General features: G+C 40.1%; 1 protein-coding gene across 1 annotated transcript; it reads left to right on the forward strand.

The window, feature by feature from the left end:
• Positions 1–6260: 6260 nt before the first annotated feature.
• AGXT2 (alanine--glyoxylate aminotransferase 2) lies at positions 6261–19420 on the forward strand. The gene is made up of 14 exons (XM_062513376.1): positions 6261–6291; positions 7969–8054; positions 8431–8615; positions 8921–9044; positions 9877–9971; positions 10587–10680; positions 11676–11769; positions 12590–12690; positions 13733–13825; positions 14522–14654; positions 15741–15829; positions 17211–17360; positions 17706–17804; positions 19310–19420. The coding sequence occupies exons 1-14, from the start codon at positions 6261–6263 to the stop codon at positions 19418–19420; spliced, it is 1485 nt and encodes a 494-aa protein (XP_062369360.1).
• Positions 19421–20987: the final 1567 nt, after the last annotated feature.

Below are 20987 nucleotides of genomic sequence, written 5' to 3' on the forward strand. Positions count from 1 at the left end.
CATAATTAGTTTTACAAAATTCCTAAAATTTAATTTTATTTAATTACCTTTCCTTCTGACTCAGACTAATTTTATTAATTTTTTTTCTTCAGTATTGGCAAATATGATTCATTATCATTTTTTTTTCTATTTTGTTTTTAGCACAGACATATTGGATGTATAATTTTAGTATTTCTGTGTAATAGTTCAGACTTTAGAAGAAATACAAACTAATGAATTGGCACGTGCTCACAAAGCTCAGTATCACATAGGATGTGGACTTAAAGTTTGGTCTTGATGATACTATGTAACTACAAAGATTATTGAATAGAAATGCAGTGAATTAATCTGATATATTAGGAAGAGGATATATGTATTTATAGAACAAATTTTAAAACAAATACGTAATGATGATTTATGTCATAACAGTTAATTCTGTAGTATATCTGTGTTTCTATGTTTAAATGGTTGAAAAATAGACAGCTGCTTTAAATGTCATTCAAGTATCCAAAGCGTATTAGCAGCAGGTGTTCAAAATGAATAAGCAGAATTTTTTTGTGCTCTTTGAAGCATTGTATATGTGGGGTTTACATCATGAAGCCTGTAAGTGTATTTTGTAATTTCATGGTAAGTGTAAACCATCTGGAGGAAACTCAAGGAATCTGAAGGTGTGCAAGGAAGCTGAAGGCATGTAAACCAGTTTATAGACATCAGACATCTTCTACAAAGCCATAAAGACAAATGAAGTGAAAAAAGTGTCATGAGATCAGGCATCACATTCTCAAATAATTGCTACCTCAGATTTTTATTTTTTTGCTCCCTTTAAAAGGCAAGCACTAAAAAGCATTTTGCTTTATGTGTAAATTTGTTACATATTCTATGAAGAATTTAAGAATCTTATTTGTAAATCCAAATTATTTTTGTTAACAAACAGCTTGTCATGGAATCATCAATTGCGTTGCAGTGGTAGTATGAGGATGGAATATTTGAGACATGTAGCAAAATTAAATGTTTTTAATGTGGAAGAAAAAAGCAAAAACTAAAGAAAATTCCATTTTGAAGGAATATCCTTGGTGCCCAGATTGGCAGTAAAGCATCAGTCCCATTCCTGACCTGAAAAGTCTTTTGCCACTATTTGTATTCCCAGGTCACTAGGACTGACTGAGCCAACTTTCCAGAAGGATTCTCATCCTGGATCTCAGCTATGGAGCTGAATTTATCAATACTTGCTACTTAGAATTACCTGTTTTCAACTGAGTTCCTAGGAAGCAAACCTTTCAATTCTGTCTCTAAATGAGTAAAAATTGAAAGCCCTGCTCTCAACTATCTCAAGCCATCACACTAAAATCAGGCTCCAGTTCCTGTGGGTGTGGAAAGATGGATTGAATTATAATAATTTGAATAACCTTGTGGCCCAGCCTTGAAAATCAATTTGACACAAATCAGGGATTTTCTTAATTTTTTTTTGGTACCTGTCAAGCAGAAAAATAAATATAAATGAATGCCTAAATACACAATACATGGGGATATAAAGAACTTAAATATCATGGAAGCACAGAGCAGTTTAGGTTGGAAAAGACCCACAAGGTCATAAAGCCCAGATGTCAACCCAGTCCTGCCAAGTCCATCACTAAGTGACAGGAGGAGGGACAAGGTTGCTGCATGTGACAGAATGGAAAAGGAGTACAGTCACTATGGGATGGTACATGGTAAATTATGAGGGAAAAATGCATTTTGACTACACCTGAGGAGAAGGGGGGAAGAAGAGAAAATGGCAGGAAAAGAATCAAATTAATAGACAGTAAAAAAAAAATGAGCACTAGCAGAACTGAGAGGAGTGATAATTGAGTTAGTGAAGGGGGAAAATGGAAGAGAAGAAAATACTTCTGTATCAAAAGTGAGAATGTGCAAAGTTACCTGATGTAGTCCACAAAAGCAGTAAAGCCTCATGAAATGCTGAAGAGCTGGCAAAATGCTGAAATCAACTACTATGGGTCAGCTGTTACTTATGAGCAGAAGAAGTCATATACATGAGAAGTGGTCATTCATTTTCTAACGCTTACGGGGATTCTTCTTACCTATAACTGACATTGGTCCTGGGCAAAAACAAAACTTGAAGAGTCAGGCTCAGCATCTGATCTGACATTGCTTTTCCTACATTCCTAAGGGGAAAAATTGAGAGAAATAAAGTGCACCACACTGCTTTTATAAACAACCTTCCACTTTTCACACAGACATACAGGTGAGATTTATTTATCCATTTACATTGTCCCACACATATGTCTATCATTCTTAAGTGTTGTTTTGTTTTTATTTAGTATATGTAAGGCAATGACCTGAAAGCTCCAAGAGGAAAAAATATTTTGGGGATATTTCTAAGCAGCCTCTTGGTAGTTCTGGGCATTGTTTCAGTTTGTGACAATGTATATGTTAATACTTTCCTTAGTTGGAAAGTCTCTATCTTGGTAATAAATTCTGAAAATTACCAAGTTAGGTTTAAAATACATCTCTTCAATATTACATTTTTAAGAGGCACTGTTATATCTGTTGGAAGTAGTTAAGAAAAATATCTGTGTTATTTGTGTGGCCTCTTAGAGTGCTGATATGCTAAAAGCTGATCTTATACTCAAGATGTTGGTGCATAGAGCAGTTAGATCTAAAAAAGTCCTTTTTTATATATTCTTCTTTTTGGAAGTTTTATTCTTATTTTCTACTCAGTGAGGCTGCTTGTCTTGGATCTTGACATTATTTAACTTTTTTTTTTTTTTTAACAATGCTGCTTTTGGATCTATTTTTGTGAGCTGCTGAGTACCTTCACCTCATTTTGACATCAATAAACATTGAAAGATTTCCTTTCAGTTCCTGCTATTGTTAGAGACTTGTAGCACTGAGTAGAACTTTTAGAGGGTGCTGAAAATCATTGTACAAGTCACTTGTAGAAAATATCCCTTCAATAGGATGGAAACTATACATGTCTAGAAAAAGGCAGATTTTTCTACAGGCAGAACTATAATGATGCCATATTACATTTTTTTAATATTCATAATGCTGTAGACTACTCTTTATTCTCATCCCTTTGACTTTCATTCCAAAAGGGAGAGGAAACTACTGCTCAGCTATACTTAGAAAGAGCTCCTGAGCTGCTTTAGTGTTGTTTATTTTTCATTTTGGAAAGTAATTTTTTTTATTCTGACTTCAAACATTGTTCATTTGATATAATACAACCATCAGTTCTTATATAAGTGTTATGTTGCTCAGAGATACTCAGCACTATCTTGGCTTCTGAAATCTTTTTGTTATGTTCTGTGTATGTTTTAGTAATTGTGTAATATATAGCAATACTGAGGACATTGTTATGAAAAAGTATGGCTCATAAGAAACATGTTAGCAGTCATTAATGAATTATGTTTGTTCAAAATTCTGATGTGCTGTTAAATGAGAGTAAAAGTCTCTGGAACTCCCTTGCCTTTAATTGTGCCAGCAGTCTCTCAAATAAACAAAAATTGCACCTTCTGAATAATATCCAGAATAAACAGTATATTTTCAGCAGAGAAAGAGATGACCCAATATTTAGAGCAGACTTCCATTCCATTTGCATAAACCATTTCAATAGTAGCTTTGCAATACTAAGCAAGGCAGTTCATCCATTACAATTTCAGAATTTGTATTCAATGTGGAACACGAGAGGTTATTGCAGTGTCATTACTGTAACCACAGAATGACTTTAAGCACAATTATTCTGTGAACCAGACCCAATTTTTTTTGTAAATTTCTAAAATTCAAGAAATTGTAAGAATTAGATTTCATATGTAGTATGTACATGGTTTGGAGCATACTGGTATAAAAGTAGTTGCTCAGGAATTATTCATTGTTTCTAAGTGTATCTAAAGGAAAATGCTTTCAAATACATTTTTTGGGTTCTTAATATTGAAAATGCTGGCTTAACTAAAATCTGTTAGTGTTTTCACTTGTAAGATCAATATTGTTATGAAGTCTGTAGCTTTCTGATGAATTTTTTGATCTTTTGTCATTGTAAAATCTCTTTGCAATGGTGTTTGCATTTCAGTTTAATAAAAGTTCGTGAATAAAATTCCCAAATCTTGTATTTCTTCATAGTATGCAACACTTCTACTATGTAATGTATAGCAAGAAAAAGGAAAATCCAGGCATCCAAGACACTTTGTAGGGCAGGATCCTGCTGTCCTCCATGGGGAAAACTCCATAAAAGATATTTAACCAATTTTGATGCACTGAGCAATTGAACCAGGTAACACATATGGCTCACATACCAGATCGCAACTTCCATGTTTCTTTATGGCTCTTTATGTTGATTTAATTATATTTATCATTGAAATTCAGGGATTTGTTCAGCAAAGGTAAAGTTTGATCAAGAAAGGTTGAGTGTTGGGGGAGTCCTAAGGTGTGTAAGCACTGCTCTGGTTACTAGAGAGTACAAGTCTCTGACCCTTTGCACCAACACTGAGCAGTTTTCCTGCAAAACTGGGGCTGCCCCACAGCCTTCTGCCATAGGAGTAGGCAGGGTCACCAAAAGCACTGTGAAATACCTCTCACTGCCAGCTGTGTCTAGTTAAACTCTGTGCCAATTTCCATTCCAGGAAATTCAGCCTTGATCCTTGATTCTTAAGTATGAAAAGGCTGTGCTGGTTTTGGCCAGGGCAGAGAACAGTGCACTGCTTCTCCACAGTAGCTGGTATGGGGCTATGTTTTGGCTTTGTGCTGAGCAAAATGATGATGACAGAGACAGCTTTTTGAGCAGAGCTTATGCAGAGCCAAGGCCTTTTCTGGGTGCATGGGAGGCTGGGAGGCGGCACAATTGGGATAGGTGACCCCCAATTGAACAAAAGGATATTCCAGACCATGTGACATCATGCTCAGTGTGAAGTACTGAGTAAAGACAGGACTTTTGGAGTGATGGTGTTTGTCTTTCCAAGTCACCATTACAGGTGACAGGCTCTGCTCTCCTGGAGATGGCTGAACTCCTGCCTGACAATGGGACATGGTAAATTCATTCCTTTTGCTTTGATTGTTTTTCTGGCTTTTGCTTTTCCTATCAAACTCTATCTCAACTCTCGAGTTTTCCACCTTTTACCCTTTTCTTCCTCAGTCCCACTGTTGGGGGACTGAGTGAGTGGCTGCCTGGAGCTTGGCTGACAGCAGGTAATGGAGGAAAGACATACAGCTTCCCACTTCTCCCATCCTTGTAGGAGGTTGTGCTACATCTCTTCACTGACAAAACAGAACCAAAACAAGGGAATAAATGGGTCATCAGTTATCCCTCTCAGCATATCTGTCACTTTCTCCTCATCCACCCAGATGTATTTAACATAACACAATTCACAGAACCACATATTGGGTCAGGTTGGAAGGCACCATAGGGGGTCATCTGGTCCAAAATCCCTACATAAGTATCATCCCAGAGCACACAGCAGAGGACTGTATCCAGACTGTTCTTGAGTATCTTCAGTGAGGGAGACGGAGGGAAATCTCTTCCACTGCACGATCACACACAGTAAGGAAGTTTTTTCTCATGTTCAGGCAAAATTCTCCATGCATCAGTTTCTGCTTGTTGTCTAGTGTCCTGTTGCTCAGCACCACCGAGCAGAGCCTGGTTCCTCCTCTCCTCCTCCCTGCAGACACTGACAGACACTGATGAGGTCCCATCTCAGTTATCCCTTCTTGGGGCTGAACAGGATCGATTATCTCAGCCTTTCCTCATAATAGAGATGCTCCAGTACCTTCATCACCTTTGTCCACCTCTGCTGGACTCATTGCAGGACCTCCACATCTCTGTTGTGCTCCAGAGACCAGAACTGAGCACAGACTCCAGGTGAGACCTCACTAGAGCTGAGTAGCAGGACAGGATCACCTCCCTTGATCCTCTGGCAGTCTTGACCCTTCCTAAGGCACCTCAAGACTCTGTTGGCCTTCTGGCTCATGGGCAGTTTGTTGTCCACCAGGACCACCAGGTCCTTCTCCACAGAGCTGCCTTCCAGCAGGCTGGGCCCCAGCCTGTGCTGGTACTCGGGGTTCTTCTTGCCTAGGTGCAGGACCCTGCATTTGCCTGTGTTGAATTTCAGAGAGTTCTCTGACCATCTCTCCAGCCAGTCGAAGGCCGCTGAAGGGCTCCCAGGCAAACTGCGTAAAAAGAAGACTCAGTATGGGACAGCACAGGGTGACACCGGGGGACAGCACGGGATGCCCGCAGGACACAGGCGGCGGTGTGCGGCCGGCTCGTAACACACGTGTCGGGGCGGGCGGACATGGCCGGACGGCTGCGGGGGCTCGGCAGCGGTGAGGGACAGCGGGGACAGCGGGGGGACAGCGAGGGGACAGCGGGGGAGAGCGGGGGGACAGCGAGGGGACAGCGGGGACAGCGGGGGGACAGCGAGGGGACAGCGGGGGAGAGCGGGGGGGGGACAGCGAGGGGACAGCGGGGGAGAGCGGGGGGACAGCGAGGGGACAGCGGGGACAGCGGGGGGACAGCGAGGGGACAGCGGGGGGACAGCGAGGGGACAGCGGGGGAGAGCGGGGGGACAGCGAGGGAACAGCGAGGGGACAGAGTGGGGACGGGGGGGGGACAGCGGGGGAGAGCGAGGGGACAGCGGGGGGACGGGGGGGGGACAGCGAGGGGACAGCGGGGACAGAGTGGGGACAGCGGGGGGACAGCGAGGGGACAGCGGGGGGACAGGGTTGGGGACGGGGGGGAGAGCGAGGGGACAGCGAGGGGGTGGCGCGGTCCAGCGGGGCTTGCCAGAGCGGAGCAGCAGGAGTGGGACAGCAGGAGGGTAGAACTTCCCTAAGTCGTGGGTTTTCAACTACATTTTTGGGACTGGACTCTTGCAGATTCTACATTCCTTAGTATTGTAAGTGGTAGTATGGGAAGTGAAATTGTGTATAACTAATTTCAGGAAACCTTATTCTTCAGTCATTTACATTTCACATGTCTTTTAGAAATTGATTAAAGCCTTAGGCTTTTTAAAACGAATATGCAGCTCTCAGGAGATAGTGTTCTGGGTGCAGAAATAGAGTCTTTTGAAATAACTCCTTGCAGAATGGCAGAATGGGTCAGGCTGGAAGGGCCCACATTGGGTCATCTGGTCCAACCTCCCTGTTCAAACAGGGCCATCCCAGAGCACACTGCACAGGATTGTGTCCTGACAGTTCTGGAATATCTCCATTGAGGGACGCTCCACAACTTCCCTGAGCAATCAGGTGTCTCTTTCTGCTACCTGCCAAATTGCATCTGCAGTTAAATGAAAGGCACGACGGTGTGATGTTCCCAGGATTTTGGAGCAAGGATGGAAGATGACAGCTGGAGTTGTCAGGACCCTAAGCATAGCTTGGCAGGGCTGTACCTGGGAGCCCTGAGCCTTCAGCTCCTCAGCCTGAGCCTTGCCACAGCCCAGCCCTGGCTCTGGTGCTGAATGGACCTTGGACTTCTGCTGTAGCCTTGTGTCCAGCCCTGGCTCTGACCCTGTCTGCTGCTGCTCCTGCCTGGACTCCCTGGGTGGCCTCTGGGCCTGACTCAGCTCCATTTATACAGGGCATTCTCTGTGAACCCTGCTTTGCCCACCTTGTTCAGGTCTGTTGGGCGTCTGCCCTGCTTCCTGGGAGCGCTGTGGTCACCCTGGGTGCCTGACTGTAGGACATTCACCCACTGCTTCCAGATAGGAACTGGTATTACAAACAGTTTTCATTTTTAAAATAAAAATTATTCTTCTGTCAAAGCAGAGTCAATGTGAAACTGAAATCTTGAGTTTTAATGGATGAGACTTAAATGCCTTTCTTTTAAAATTACATATATTCTGCCTGTTACTTGCCTTTCCCCAAAGAAACCTTCTCAGACCAAAAAACCTGTCCAAAACTTTCTGTGATTGTAGCTCATGTGTTCCCTGAAGAGGTTTATTGAGCAAATCTTTTAGGTGTGTAGTTCACCAAATGTTTCATAATTCTCTTACTATTTTACAGTTGCCTTTAGGCAGCAGAAATGGAAAAGTTCTGTCTCCACACAAGCAAAAATGCCTCCTTGTAATTTTGTACCTGAAAAATATGAAGTAAGTCATGCATACTACATTGAATTTAAATAAAGCTTCATTACTGGGTTTGGGTGATAGGTTAATCTGCCAAATATGATTATAAAATTTGCTTCTTTGGGCACAACCCGACTGATACAACCAGGATATAACCTGTAGATGCATCTGTGTCACAAATCTGTAATTTTAAAACATTTAAGAAAGAGGTATGTGCCAAACAGCAGCCTTATTTCAAAAAGCTGAGTTTCAAAGGTTTGTGGAACAGCCTTCTATGTACCAGAACCTGTTATGATCTTAATCCTGTAGACAGCTGTGTAATCTGTGTGCTCCACAACAGCTCCATGAGTCTGGATCTATAGAAGGCATGCATGGATTCTGACTGTTTTATTCCACTCAGTCCTATCCATATGAACGCATGCAGAAGATCCGTGAACAAAATATTGCACCTTCACTGCGAACGTATTACAAGAAGCCATTGCTGCTGCACCAGGGACATATGCAGTGGTTGTTTGATCATGAAGGACGAAGATACCTTGATCTCTTTGCTGGGATTGTCACTGTCAGTGTTGGACACTGCCATCCGTAAGCATGTTGCTTTTTGATTTGTGGTATGAAATACAGGCAGAGACACCTGTGTTTGTTTTGTGCTTCATTAATCTGCAGCACTGTGAGCCTAAAACCAGAATATATTTTACAGAATTGTCATGTATCACAGTTCAATTTCTGCTAAATTTTGAGGAATTCATTAATTTGGTCTCTCTGTTGCCCCATCTGGCACACGGTGCAGCATCTGTGTTTGCAGAATCAATAGCACAGAGGTATGTGCATGTGTGAGTGTAGAGTCTGTGTGGAATTCAATCCCTTTGTCTCTCCCTTGCTACATGCAGGAAGGTAACTATGGCTACCCAGAAGCAGCTGGCTCGCCTGTGGCATACCACCAATATCTACATGTACCCAGCAATCCACGAGTATGCTGAAAAGCTAACTTCTCTTTTTCCAGATCCACTAAAGGTAAATTGCTTCTGACAGGAGCAGCGGCTGGTGAAGTGGGTGTCTGTTTATAAGAAGTATTTATTAAATAATTGAGAACCATGATATCTCTAGAGAGAAAATCTAGATGGGGAATACAGTTCAAGAGCCTGAGGGCCCTCAGGGCCTTTTCTTTAGACCTGGCTGTAGACAAGCACAATATCCCCAATTTCTGTTCTGTTTGTTTTCTCCCTTCACTAGTCACTGTGAAGAGGCACTGCTGGCTTAAAATTACTTAAAAGGAACAAAGAAAGTGTTTGTTATTCTTACATGTAGCCAGCATTCATTTTCTTGGTCTTGAAAATCCATAGTGAAAATTCTTTAATAGTATTTTGTGTAGTATATGTAAATGTTTACCAACATTTAAATAGATAAACCAAAAAATGTCATATTTCATATGCAATGAAACTAAATAATTTTTGTTTTCAGGTAAAATAAATTGGTGGTAAAAATAAATTGGGTTAGCAGAAGAATGTGAAGCTATTGCAATCTTAAAGATGGAAAGAGAGTAAAAAAAAAAATTAAATGTCCTGCTTAGTTTGACCCAACACTTTTAATTTCTTTCAATCAGAAATCCACCTTAGGAAAACCTGTAATCTGAAACCCTTTGAGATTTTTCTGTACCCTCCCAGAGCACATCAGTTGGATCTTTGTTCTCATCTATAATATAAGAGCAAGACTAATTTTATGGTTGTGAGGTCACCCTGTGGCAGTGCTGGGCTAGATAGAGTTCATCGTGTTATTAAAGGGCATGGTGTGATGCTGAAGAAGGAGGTGTTTTTGTGCTGTACTGATCCCAAGTGTTCTCCCACAGGTGGTTTATCTCACCAACAGTGGGTCGGAAGCCAATGATTTAGCTATGTTCATGGCAAGGCTACACACCCGTAACTTCGACATCATCTGTCTCAGGTAATGCCAACAGAGCTTCACAAAACTCCTCTGAGTATGGAATCACACTCTACATGCCTAAAAACAAGAAATAACTGAAAACTCTTTCACCCCAGGTCTGCAGAGGAGAATGCTATAAAATTATTTTATTTGACAAAGAGAAGTAAACCAGGAGCTGAATTTTTTCATACAGTATGTTAGGAGTAGTTTGTGATAAAAATGCAACCTGCAAATTTTGCTTGCATTACCTAGAAGATGGTCTGATGTCTCTGTTCAGGATGTGCTTTGGTAGACTTTTGTTCACGGCCAGATCAAGATGGAGCAACTGCTTCATTCTTCCTCCATTTCCCTTCTGCAGTGCCCCTTTGTGAGGGGTGCAAAGGTGCCTCTGGAACAGCAGTGCAGTGAACCTCAGCAGGGAACTGCTCTGCCTGGGAGCTGATTTTTGTTTTGTTTGCTTTGCTGCCTTGTTTTTCTATCAGAACCCTGAACCACAGTTCACTGCACAGGTAAAAAAACAGCTCTTCTGGCTTAATGACAAGGATGGAGCTGGACTGAACACCAGTGCACTGTAAACACCAGTATAAATAGTTACTTCTTGGAAATGAGTTATGTTGATCTGCTTTGTTTGAACAGAGGAGGATACCACGGAGGCAGCCCTTACACGCTGGGTTTGACATCTCTGACTCCTTATAAGCATGGTGTTGCCAATGGCTTTGGCTGTACAACTGTGAGATTTTTAATTTTTTTTCTTAATAATCTGGGTAACTAGTAGTTGATTTGAATATTTCAGCAATTGCTATGTTTTCTGTCCTCAAGCACTTTATGGTCACTAATCAAAACTGCAGTGTAGCAGTTTCTTCTGTGTAAATTCAACAAGAGCCAGAGTCCTGTTTTCTTCTGTATATAGTTCCTTAGGCTAATCTTGAGTTAGGACAGCTGTAACATGAATGATCCATGATTTGCAGTTCTTTAGTCATTCTTGATGCCTGCATGGGAGTCTGTGTAAGGAGCAAATTAATGTTCTGAACCCCTTTTTTCAAGTTGGTTTTGGCAGATCTGTGTGAAGCTGCTTTCAGATGGTCTGGAGCAGATCCTTCACTATAATAAATAAGAATCCTATTTCAGCAAGACAGGAGACATATCTGTTAAGGAAATCCACTGAGGTTAAATGGCAATATGTTATATCCCTGCCCTTGAGCAGATTGGAGTAACTCTCTCTGGAAGCCACTTTTGGTGACTCCCATAATTACAGGTGACAGCTCAGCTACATTATTAACCATAAGAAGGCTCATTTACAGCACCTTCCCAGCCTGTCTCAGTGAGTGGTATTTCATCAGCAGCAAGGATTAGAAAGTTGGAGTTCTCTCTATTAGATCTACCTGCCTCACTCTATTTTGCAGATTTTGCTCATACTTCAGAAATGCCACCAGCAACTCTTAAAATGCTGGCATTACCTTTAGATAACAAATATCCTGACTATGAACATAAAAATGAATAAAAAATCAATTGAGTGACTATTGCTGGAACAGTCTAAACTTGTTGGTTCCAAAACTTTCTTGGTTATTTGTTGTTACTCCCAAGTGTTCTTCAGACAAGTTCCTTGAACTGCATTTGTCCCTTGACTCTGTCAGCTGTTCTTCTGTTTTGCTATTTGTCATTACATCAAAAGATCATTTAGAAAGGTGTCATCAAATCTGTAGATATTTCTTTTGTGTTTGACAGACAATGTTACCAGATGTTTTTCGTGGTCCATGGGGAGGCAGCCACTGTAGAGATTCTCCAGTGCAAACTGTTCGAAAATGCAGCTGTACTGAAGGTTGGTCTGTGACAAAAATTTGGTTTTCAGATTACAAAGTAGTAGAGGGCTGTGAAAATAGGTTATAGTTACCTCCTCAAGCAAAATGCATGTCTGGTTAGGTTTTGTAAGGCCAACCAAAAAAAAAATTATTGCAGAGATTCTCAGGACCATGCATCCCAATGGGAAAAATTTGGGTCAGACGACACCACGTTCTCAGATTTTTTCTTGAAATACCAGTGTTTGTTATGGGAAGCTGTGGAACTCACTTCAGCACACCTGGAAGAAGTGTTGATAGTCTTTTTTGCTGTTTCTGAAGTTCTGACAGCTTTCCAGCTTTTATATTGGAGTAAGAGAAAATAAGGACAACCTACCACCAGCAACAGGCAGAGGTTGTACATGGGGCAAAATGTTCCATACACAACACAGTGTGAAATCTCCTCTGATGCTCTGCAGCTAACAACAATTCCAGTGTTTCTCTACTGTTTCAATAAGCACTTTTTATTATTTTAATTCATATGCACACTTAACAGAATGTTTTGTTTTTAGCTTTACTGTCCCCAGTGAACAGCAGCATTAGCCATACTAATTGCTCTGTTCTTTATTTAAGCACAGACTGTGCACAGATTCTCCAGAATCTTCCTACCTGCACTAACCATGGAGTACACATGGCTTAAGAGACTCTCTCCTTTAGTGTTTAGCTTTCTACTGTTAATTTGAGAGGTGATATGTACCATGCAGTCATGTAACACCTTTTGCTTAGATGCATAGTTTCATGTTTTGAAGCTAGTTTTGTGTCATATTAAGTAAATCCCCTTCAAACTGTTTCCCCTGTAAACAGGTGCTTGTCATGCAAAAGACCAATACATTGAGCAGTTCAAAGATACTCTGAATACCTCAGTGCCCAAGACAGTAGCTGGATTTATTGCTGAACCAATACAAGTAGGTAGTTTGCCATTTCTCAGTTGTAATAGCACAAGTAGTGTGAAATACTCTAATCTGATATTCTTTAGCTACAACATGAATATAGATGTTTGCTGATTTTTGCTATGGCTTTTTAATGCTTTAAACACCTTAAATATTTGAAAGACTGGATGCACTGCCTTCAAATTTTAGCTTTTGTCACTGACTTCAATGAACTAGAATTTTTCTTGTGAAATTAAACACAGAATCATGATTAAACATACATTTTTTTCTGCATTTAAACAGTGTTATGCATGCTATGCTTTGATTTATATTATATCCTTTCAATTTTCATTATTATTTCTGTAAACTTTTAACTCAACCGTCCTTCTCCCTCTTTCAGTCATGTTGTAAACTATATTTTTAACAGCTGTCCAGCAACTGATGGCCATAGGATTCATTGCTCTAGTGTTTCACCCTACATTCACAATTGCTTTATATGTGGTTCTTCAATAAGAAAAATGGAGAACTTATCCCGGGGAAGGGAAACAATGTGAGAACTGTGACTGCAAAGGAAGCAGTTCTCTGGTTTTGCTGTCTTCTAAGCACTTAAGTTCTTGAGTCTAAAAAGCTGTTCTGGTCCACGTGTAGGGTAGAATTGAATTTCCAATGCAAATACAAACTGTCAAGGTGAAAAGATGTTGAGGAGGCAATGTTCCAAACAAATTAACCAAAGAAGGAATATGAATTCTCTGCCCAACTTCATCAGCAGCCAGTTTCTGGGTTTTGCTGTGTGTAGATTTTCATAGTCCTTGTTTTGCTACTTTGTTGTTAATTGACTTGGTCTTACAGTGATCATGGCCTCACAAACATTCACGCCAGCACAACTAATGGAACAGCAGGCAGCACTGTGGAATGGGAATGCGTGACCTGAGCAGGAGCTTTCTGAAGTGGTTTCATTGCTGGAGCCAGAAGCTTGAAACAGCAGTCCTGCTGTTACTTGAGGGCTGCTAGATTTTTTTCAAGTAGAATTCCTGTTTCCTTGTTTGTTCCTGAAAACATTGTGTTTCTCTCTTGGCAGGGTGTTAATGGAGCTGTTCAGTACCCAAGAAATTTCTTAAAGGAAGCTTATCAGCTTATAAGGGAAAGAGGGGGCCTTTGCATTTCAGATGAAGTGAGTCAGATTTTTTTACCTAAGAATTTTAGAGTAGGGTATCTCTGAAAGTTATCATAAAAGAATCCAAGTGAAGCCAGGAAATAATCTAAGTGAAACGTGATACACTTCATAGCTTAAGTTTAACATGGTGTTATACTGCATTTTTCCAAGCATAGGAGCCTCCCAGTTTTTACTGCCTTTATTCTCATTTTGAGCAAAGGTGATATTTGTAGCAGACTTCAGTCCTTACCTTCTGGGAGCAATAAATTTACATAAATAAGCAGCAAATGCTACTTATGATGGAAGATTTGTCTAAATAACCCTTCCTTTTATGAGCTGATAAACATAGAATACAGAAGAGAGTTGACTGCTCTACTTGTGCAAATACATTTTAGAAGTAGAATTTAACTAAAATAATATTAAAATAGTATCAAATGCTTCAAATGCTTTTGCATTTTCTATCCACTTTGAAATGGAAGCTGCATCTGATTTGTGCATCTCACCAGGCCTAAGACATGATGACAGACTATCACATGATAGAAAAACCCAATTACAGTAAGTAGCATTTTGTGTAGAACCATCTGAATAAGGGTCCTAATACAAGTTGACTCCAAATGTAATTGATGTCTAAAGCAAATCACTAACAATAGAAAGACAAGAAAATATAAAGTGTGAGAAAGTGATGAGTGTTTCTCTGAATTTTTCCTCTGAAAGGTACAGACAGGATTTGGACGGACAGGCAGCCATTTCTGGGGATTTCAAACACATGGTGTAGTCCCTGACATTGTTACTTTGGCGAAAGGAATTGGTAATGGCTTCCCAATGGCAGCTGTTGTTACAACGAAAGGTATTAAGTGTTCTGTTTCACTGTGATGTGAAACAGAGTAATTGCAAAACACAATACAAAATAATTACTAGTGGAGAAATGTGTGTTTAAAAAGCTGAATGTTACTTATAAAATTTATCTCAATTTATCTTTTGACAAATTAATTGGATCCTCATTACTTCACTTGTTCCACCTTGTGTTGTGCTGTATCAATACAGAGCTGTATTTAAATGGGTTTAGTTGTACAACTGAAGCAGGAATGAACTTGTGAGTGGTTTGTAGGGCTGGGAAAAGAGCCTGGAAATCCTCACTGAATTCACTCTTTTACTGATAAATTTACTGTGAGCAAAGAGGGCAGGATGTTACCCAGATGTTTATTCCTACAAATAGCTGGCTCAATCTAATAAAGAAAATCTACAAATGGCAGGTGAGAGCGTTATGTTGCAAGCATGACTTTCAGAAGTTTTGTTTTGGCACCTGCTAGGCACTACAGTTTCTGGAAATATTTTTGCGCACACTGCTTTCAGGAAATCTTACTGTGTTGTCTCCAGTACAATTAGAGTTGAACCACAGTAAATGTAACTGTTGTTACAGTAACAAATGTTTAAAGCAATTAAGTACAGTTACCAAACGAGGCAGAGGAGGCCACCAAGATGATCAGAGGGGCAGAGCACTTCTCCTAAGAGAAAAGGCTGAGAGAAGTTGGATTGTTCAGCTGGGAGAAGGCTTTGGGGTGACCTATTGTGGCCTTCCAGTGTAACAAAAATGGAGAGAGACTTATTACAAGAACGTGGAGTAACAAGGAGGAATGGCTTTAAACTGAAAGAGATTTGGTTTAGATTAGATATGAGGGGAAAATATCTTTACTGTGAGAGTGATGAGGCACTGGCACAGGTTGTTCAGAGAAGCTGTGGGTGCCCTATCCCTGGCAGTACTCAAGGCCAGGCTGGATGGAGCTCGGAGCAACCTGGTCTGATGGAAGTTGTCCCTGCCCATGGTAGAGATTGGAACTGGATGATCTTTAAAGTCCCTTCCAACCCAAACCATTCTGTGATTCTGTGATTCTATGAACTGAAGTAGTAACCAGTGTTGTTCTTTTTCTTTTAGAGATTGCAAGTTCCTTGGCTCAAAACCTTCACTTTAATACATTCGGAGGAAACCCTTTGGCCTGTGTAGTTGGAGCTGCAGTTCTTGACGTAGGGAGATTACATAAATTACATAAATTTTTCTATGCCACAAGTTCTTTATATCAAAAGATGAAAATGTCACATAAAAATTTCTGTGTGGGCAATTTTTTAGATAACTAAGTAAAGTGCATAAACATATGCATGTATACATGCATGGCCAGTGTGCCCCATGCACAGGAAAAAAATCCTGATTAGTTTAATTGAAAAAATTTTCAGATCTCTGAAAGAGTCAGAGCCCTGTAATTATGACTTCAGAATAACCTTTATCTCCCTTGGGTTCTTTACTTTGTTAATAAAATTGTAGGAGAGTACTTTCTCAAAAGCCTTAGCTAATTCTTTCATAGCACTACACAAATCCACAGGTAAAGTAAATCTATTTTCTGGAACATGTGCCTAGGAAATTTTTTTAAACTTAACGGCTTTTATGTTATGCTTAAAAAACCTTAATGACCCGACAGTTGCAAACACCTGAGGTCAGAAAAACTTTTGGAAAAAAATAATTACCTCATGAAAAAGAAAATAGAAAAAATGTGCAACTTATTTCACTTACTATCCAGTAGAAAAGCAGTCAGTGGGTAGTAGGTCACTATTTAATTTGTCTTGATTATGCACAGAACATTAATTCCTGATGCTCACTTCATTACAGCAGACACTACTTCTATTCATGTTACTTTCCTGAGTGGTTTGTGGAGTTTAAGCTATTAATAAGATGGATGACTGTATAAAGAACCCATGTTTTGGGCTTTTTCATCTCTGAAGTAACTTGGAGCCTGGCTCTGAGTTCCAAGGAGATTGTTAAAAGAGTGAGAAAGAATAAAATGGAGCTGAAAGAAGAAAGAAAAGTAGGAACAACCACTTAAGCTTCTGTAATTATTTTTTAAATGCAACTTTTCTAAATGCAGATGTTAAGCTCATTTAATGGTTTTTGTGTAGGTGCCAGTATGTGCCTGCAAATAAGAACACTGATTAAGAAGGACAGTGAATGAAGACTAGATTGCTATTAAAAAATATGTTGTTGCTAAATATAATATAGTACTCAAGCAGTTCCCTGCCTAGTACACATAATTAAGCTTTGTTAAATTATATTTTTTTCTCAAGATACTGAAGAAAATTAAAATATTCTGGTAAGATTTTGAAAATAATCCTTCTGGTCAGGTATTTTACTCAGTTACGAGTACATGTGAGCAGGAATTACTGGATTAAGTAAAAAGAAAAATGTGAAAAGTGTCACAGAAACATCAAAGTATTATGTGCAATTGTATTCTGATGCTGCTAAGAGGAGGAAAATGTGAGCACTGAGGTAGTGACGGTATAATGTCAAGTTCAGCGGGGATTAACAGAATGTGTTGAAAGCTTTTCCTGAAACATTGTCATGGCACTTTTTAACCAGGCTATTGAAGAAGATGGTCTACAAAAAAACAGTGAGGATGTGGGAACATACATGCTCCTGGAATTGGCTAAACTACGAGATAAATTTGAGATTGTTGGAGATGTCCGTGGCAAGGGACTTATGATTGGAGTAGAAATGGTGACAGATAAGGTTAGTGGCTTCTTCATTCCTTTCAATTTACAGTGCCATTGAAAGTTTTATCACATTTTATTTCAGTTGAAATAACAGAAATATTTCCTGTTAAAAAGCAGACAGTGAGTGGGAAAACATGGCTCTGGCTAAAAATAAGTCAGAACATTCCATCATTCAGCTATTTCACAAGCCTTGAGTAAACAGTTACATGCACCTTAACTGCACAGACTCATGACAGCAGATAAGTTTTGCAGCTAACATTTTCACCTAGAGGTGGGACTTATTGGAGAGACTGGAATATACATCTTTGTCACAGAACTGATTTAGAGTATCTAAGTGAAGTTTAGTATTTCCTTTCCTTAGGACAGTCGTCACCCTCTTCCTGCTGAAGAAATCAATCAGATCTGGGAGGACTGTAAAGACATGGGGGTGCTGATCGGCAGAGGAGGGCTCTACAGTCAGGTACTGAACCTCTGGCTATAAAGAAAGCTTACTTTCTATCCTTGTGAACTACATTCCCACTTCTCTCAAGTTAAATTAATTTAGTTTAGTAAATAAACTAGAAAATGTATACTCTTAGCAGCTATCTCTGTTTAATGTTGCTTCTTTTAAAACTGGGCAGGAACTGTTTGATTCTTTTCAAATACTCTGAACCAGCTCAAAGGTTGCAGTTTTCCTTTAGAGAGACAACTTCCCCTAGAAAACCAAGGTACTAGAATCAATGCAATTTAGAAGAATTCAACAATACTCAGGAACAAGTCTTTGCACAATTTAGGTTATCACCTGACACATCAGTAAAAAACTAGTAGTCCTTTGAGTCTGGGGAGCTGGTGATGTTCTGATTCTGTGGTAATTAAAGGAAAAAAACAAAACAAAACAAAAGAAAACGTGTTGACAGCAAGTTCAGCAACCACACAAAAGAGAGAATTGGATATGAAAGCCATCAGCCCACACCAGCTGAGGATTGCATTACATGCTGTAGCCAGGACACTGCATCAGCTCCCTGTGTCCCTGCAGCACACAGTTAATGGCAGAGAATTGCCTCAGGGCTGGTCCAGTCAGTGAAGCCCTGACATAGAGGAGGCAGATTCCATGTGAGATGAATGGAGGGTAGCTAAAATAAACACTGTGTCTGTCACCTCATCAGTTCTTCCCTAAGTCACAGACCAGGAGGCAGGTAACAAGCTGAAGCTCAGTGCAGTAGAATCCCATTCTGTTTAAACAGAGGGCTGTTTATCAGTGAGTGTTTGCTTCAGCTGGGGCTGTGGGTGGGAAAGCCCATTATTCCACTCTTCCTGTATTAAGTCCTGTGACATGATGCCAGAAACATCGAAATTTAAGATTCTTATGGAAGATAAATGCTCTTGGAAACATAGATAGAATATTCTGATTTAACAGCCTATGTTTTTGACAAGTGTAGCTGTACATATAATCCTTCCTGATCAACATGCTTTCCAGGTATAGCACCCTAACTACAAAATAATATTTAGTGATTCATTCATAATGTATTCTCTTAAAAGGCCTTTAAAAACAGCTTATAATAAAACAGCAAATCGGCTGACACAATGCAAGAGCCTTCTTCTCTCAGCAGATACTACTTTTCCCTGTGGTAGAGATGCAAGAAAGGAAAATACGTCTGTCTCTGTTCTTCCTTTGTACAAATTCATCTGAGACTTTACTCTGTCTCTGTCTGCAGTTACAGAGCTGCAGACCTACCCTACTTAGGTCTTTTGTGGAGGCAGTTAGGTTATCAAGAGGTGGTCATGAGTCAGATGCAATTCAGTGCAGTCAAGTTCAAAATTGTTCCACTTCAAAGTGCATTTATCATAAGCCTCAGTGCTGCACTGCTGTTCTCCTTTTTTCCTCACTTTTTTGAGGTGGGAGTGCTGACCCAGTTAGGCTGCTTGAAACCATACTCTTTCCATACAATTTGAGCATTTCTGTTTCTTTTTGTTCTCTCTCCTCAGACATTTAGAATTAAGCCTCCTATGTGCATTACTAAGAGGGATGTCAACTTCGCTGTGGAAGTATTTCACACCGCCTTACAGAGACACGTGGAAAGAGCAACTGCAAAATAGAATTGTTTTGTTTCCTTAAACGAGAGGCACACACAGTCCCTGACACTTGCCACCCAGACTGGGCACTTACCTACCCTGGAAAGTAAAATCATAGTGTGATGATTACATGCTTCTTCACTATCATAAGGGCATTCTGACACTGTTCAGCAAAGGACATGGTGTAATCCGTTTTGTAGATGTACAGTTTAGTTCTACAGTGCCAATTTGTATTAACTGCACACCTATTACCAAAAAACCCTGACTGGATTAACAGTGTTATCAAATGGAGAGGCAGGCATATGTTCTTCCCCCCATGAAAGTTGTATCAAAATCAGTAATTTTAGGAAGATTGACAGAAAGAGTTGGGGAAGAAATTTCAGAGTTAAAACTGTTTACCCTGCCTACAAGGACACATGTAATTAGAGCATTACAAAAAGTTTGCAGACAGTTGATGTTTCTAACTGCAGCAATTATTTTTATCATGGGGATAAAAATCCAGTCATCACCCTCTCCAAAATACACTTCTTTTTTCCTCCTGCTGCTTTTGGAATTGCACAGCACACCCATGAATCTTTTCATAAAGGTGCAAACTCTGGAAGCTGGAATAAGATGTTATTTCTTACATAATCACTTTTTAATGTGTAAAGTCATTGCTTCCTTCAGTTTCCAATAAAAGAACAATGCTGTGAACAATCAGCAAGAACTGTACACTTATAATTTTACTTTTATTCTAGTTTTAATATTTGAAAAATTCCTTCACCCAATAAAGTACCATGTCAGGTTAGGGGAAGGAGAGGATTCTGCCAGTACTTTAGAGGAACTTTGGTAACAAAGCATCCTTTCCAAATCTTACTCTATGAATCCTAAACAATATTGTACAGCCTTTGCTGACCACTGCCTTCTCCAATTCCACTGATAACTCCTGTGTACTGAATTCTACTCCAAATTCAGGTGTTTGTTATCCCACCTTTTTTTTTTTCTACTCCAGATCAGGCAGATTATGGCTTTAAACAGAAGTGCTGTATCTTTCCTTAGAAATCAGAACAAATTTGTTCATTCATTTCACTCGTTTATTTCTCCTTCACTTATTCCAGCAAGGCTGTTCCACTAGACATTTTTCCCCAGCACCTGCCATGGAGGTAGATGTACAAAACAAATAGGAATTGTCAAAACTGATTAAACAGCTTTGTCATCTAACTCCTTCCCTTCTGTCTTCTGCTTAATGTAATCCAGTAATTTGAGGGCGGCAGAAGAAAAGCCCATGTCTTGGTGGTGCTTCATATTTGATAAAGGATCAAAGAATCAAACAACATTCTGAGCTGGAAGGGATCCAGAAAGGGTCATCAAGCCCAGCTCTTAAAATGAATGGCCCATAGAAGGATCAAACCCATGACCTGGATGTTCCTAGCACCATGTTCTCACCAACTGAGCTGTTGGGGATTGGTTTCTTTCCCTTTTTCCCTCTGTGGAATTTTCCCCATTGTCATGCTAAGATACCTGTTGATTAGGCCCTGGTGACAAGGGGGAGGGGACGGGAGGGAAGAGGGAACCCCGCGAGATTCAAACAGCCAGAAGAGGAAGCGGAAGG

Source organism: Cinclus cinclus, chromosome Z (genome assembly GCF_963662255.1).
Source record: "Cinclus cinclus chromosome Z, bCinCin1.1, whole genome shotgun sequence".
Classification (NCBI taxonomy): Eukaryota; Metazoa; Chordata; class Aves; order Passeriformes; family Cinclidae; genus Cinclus; species Cinclus cinclus.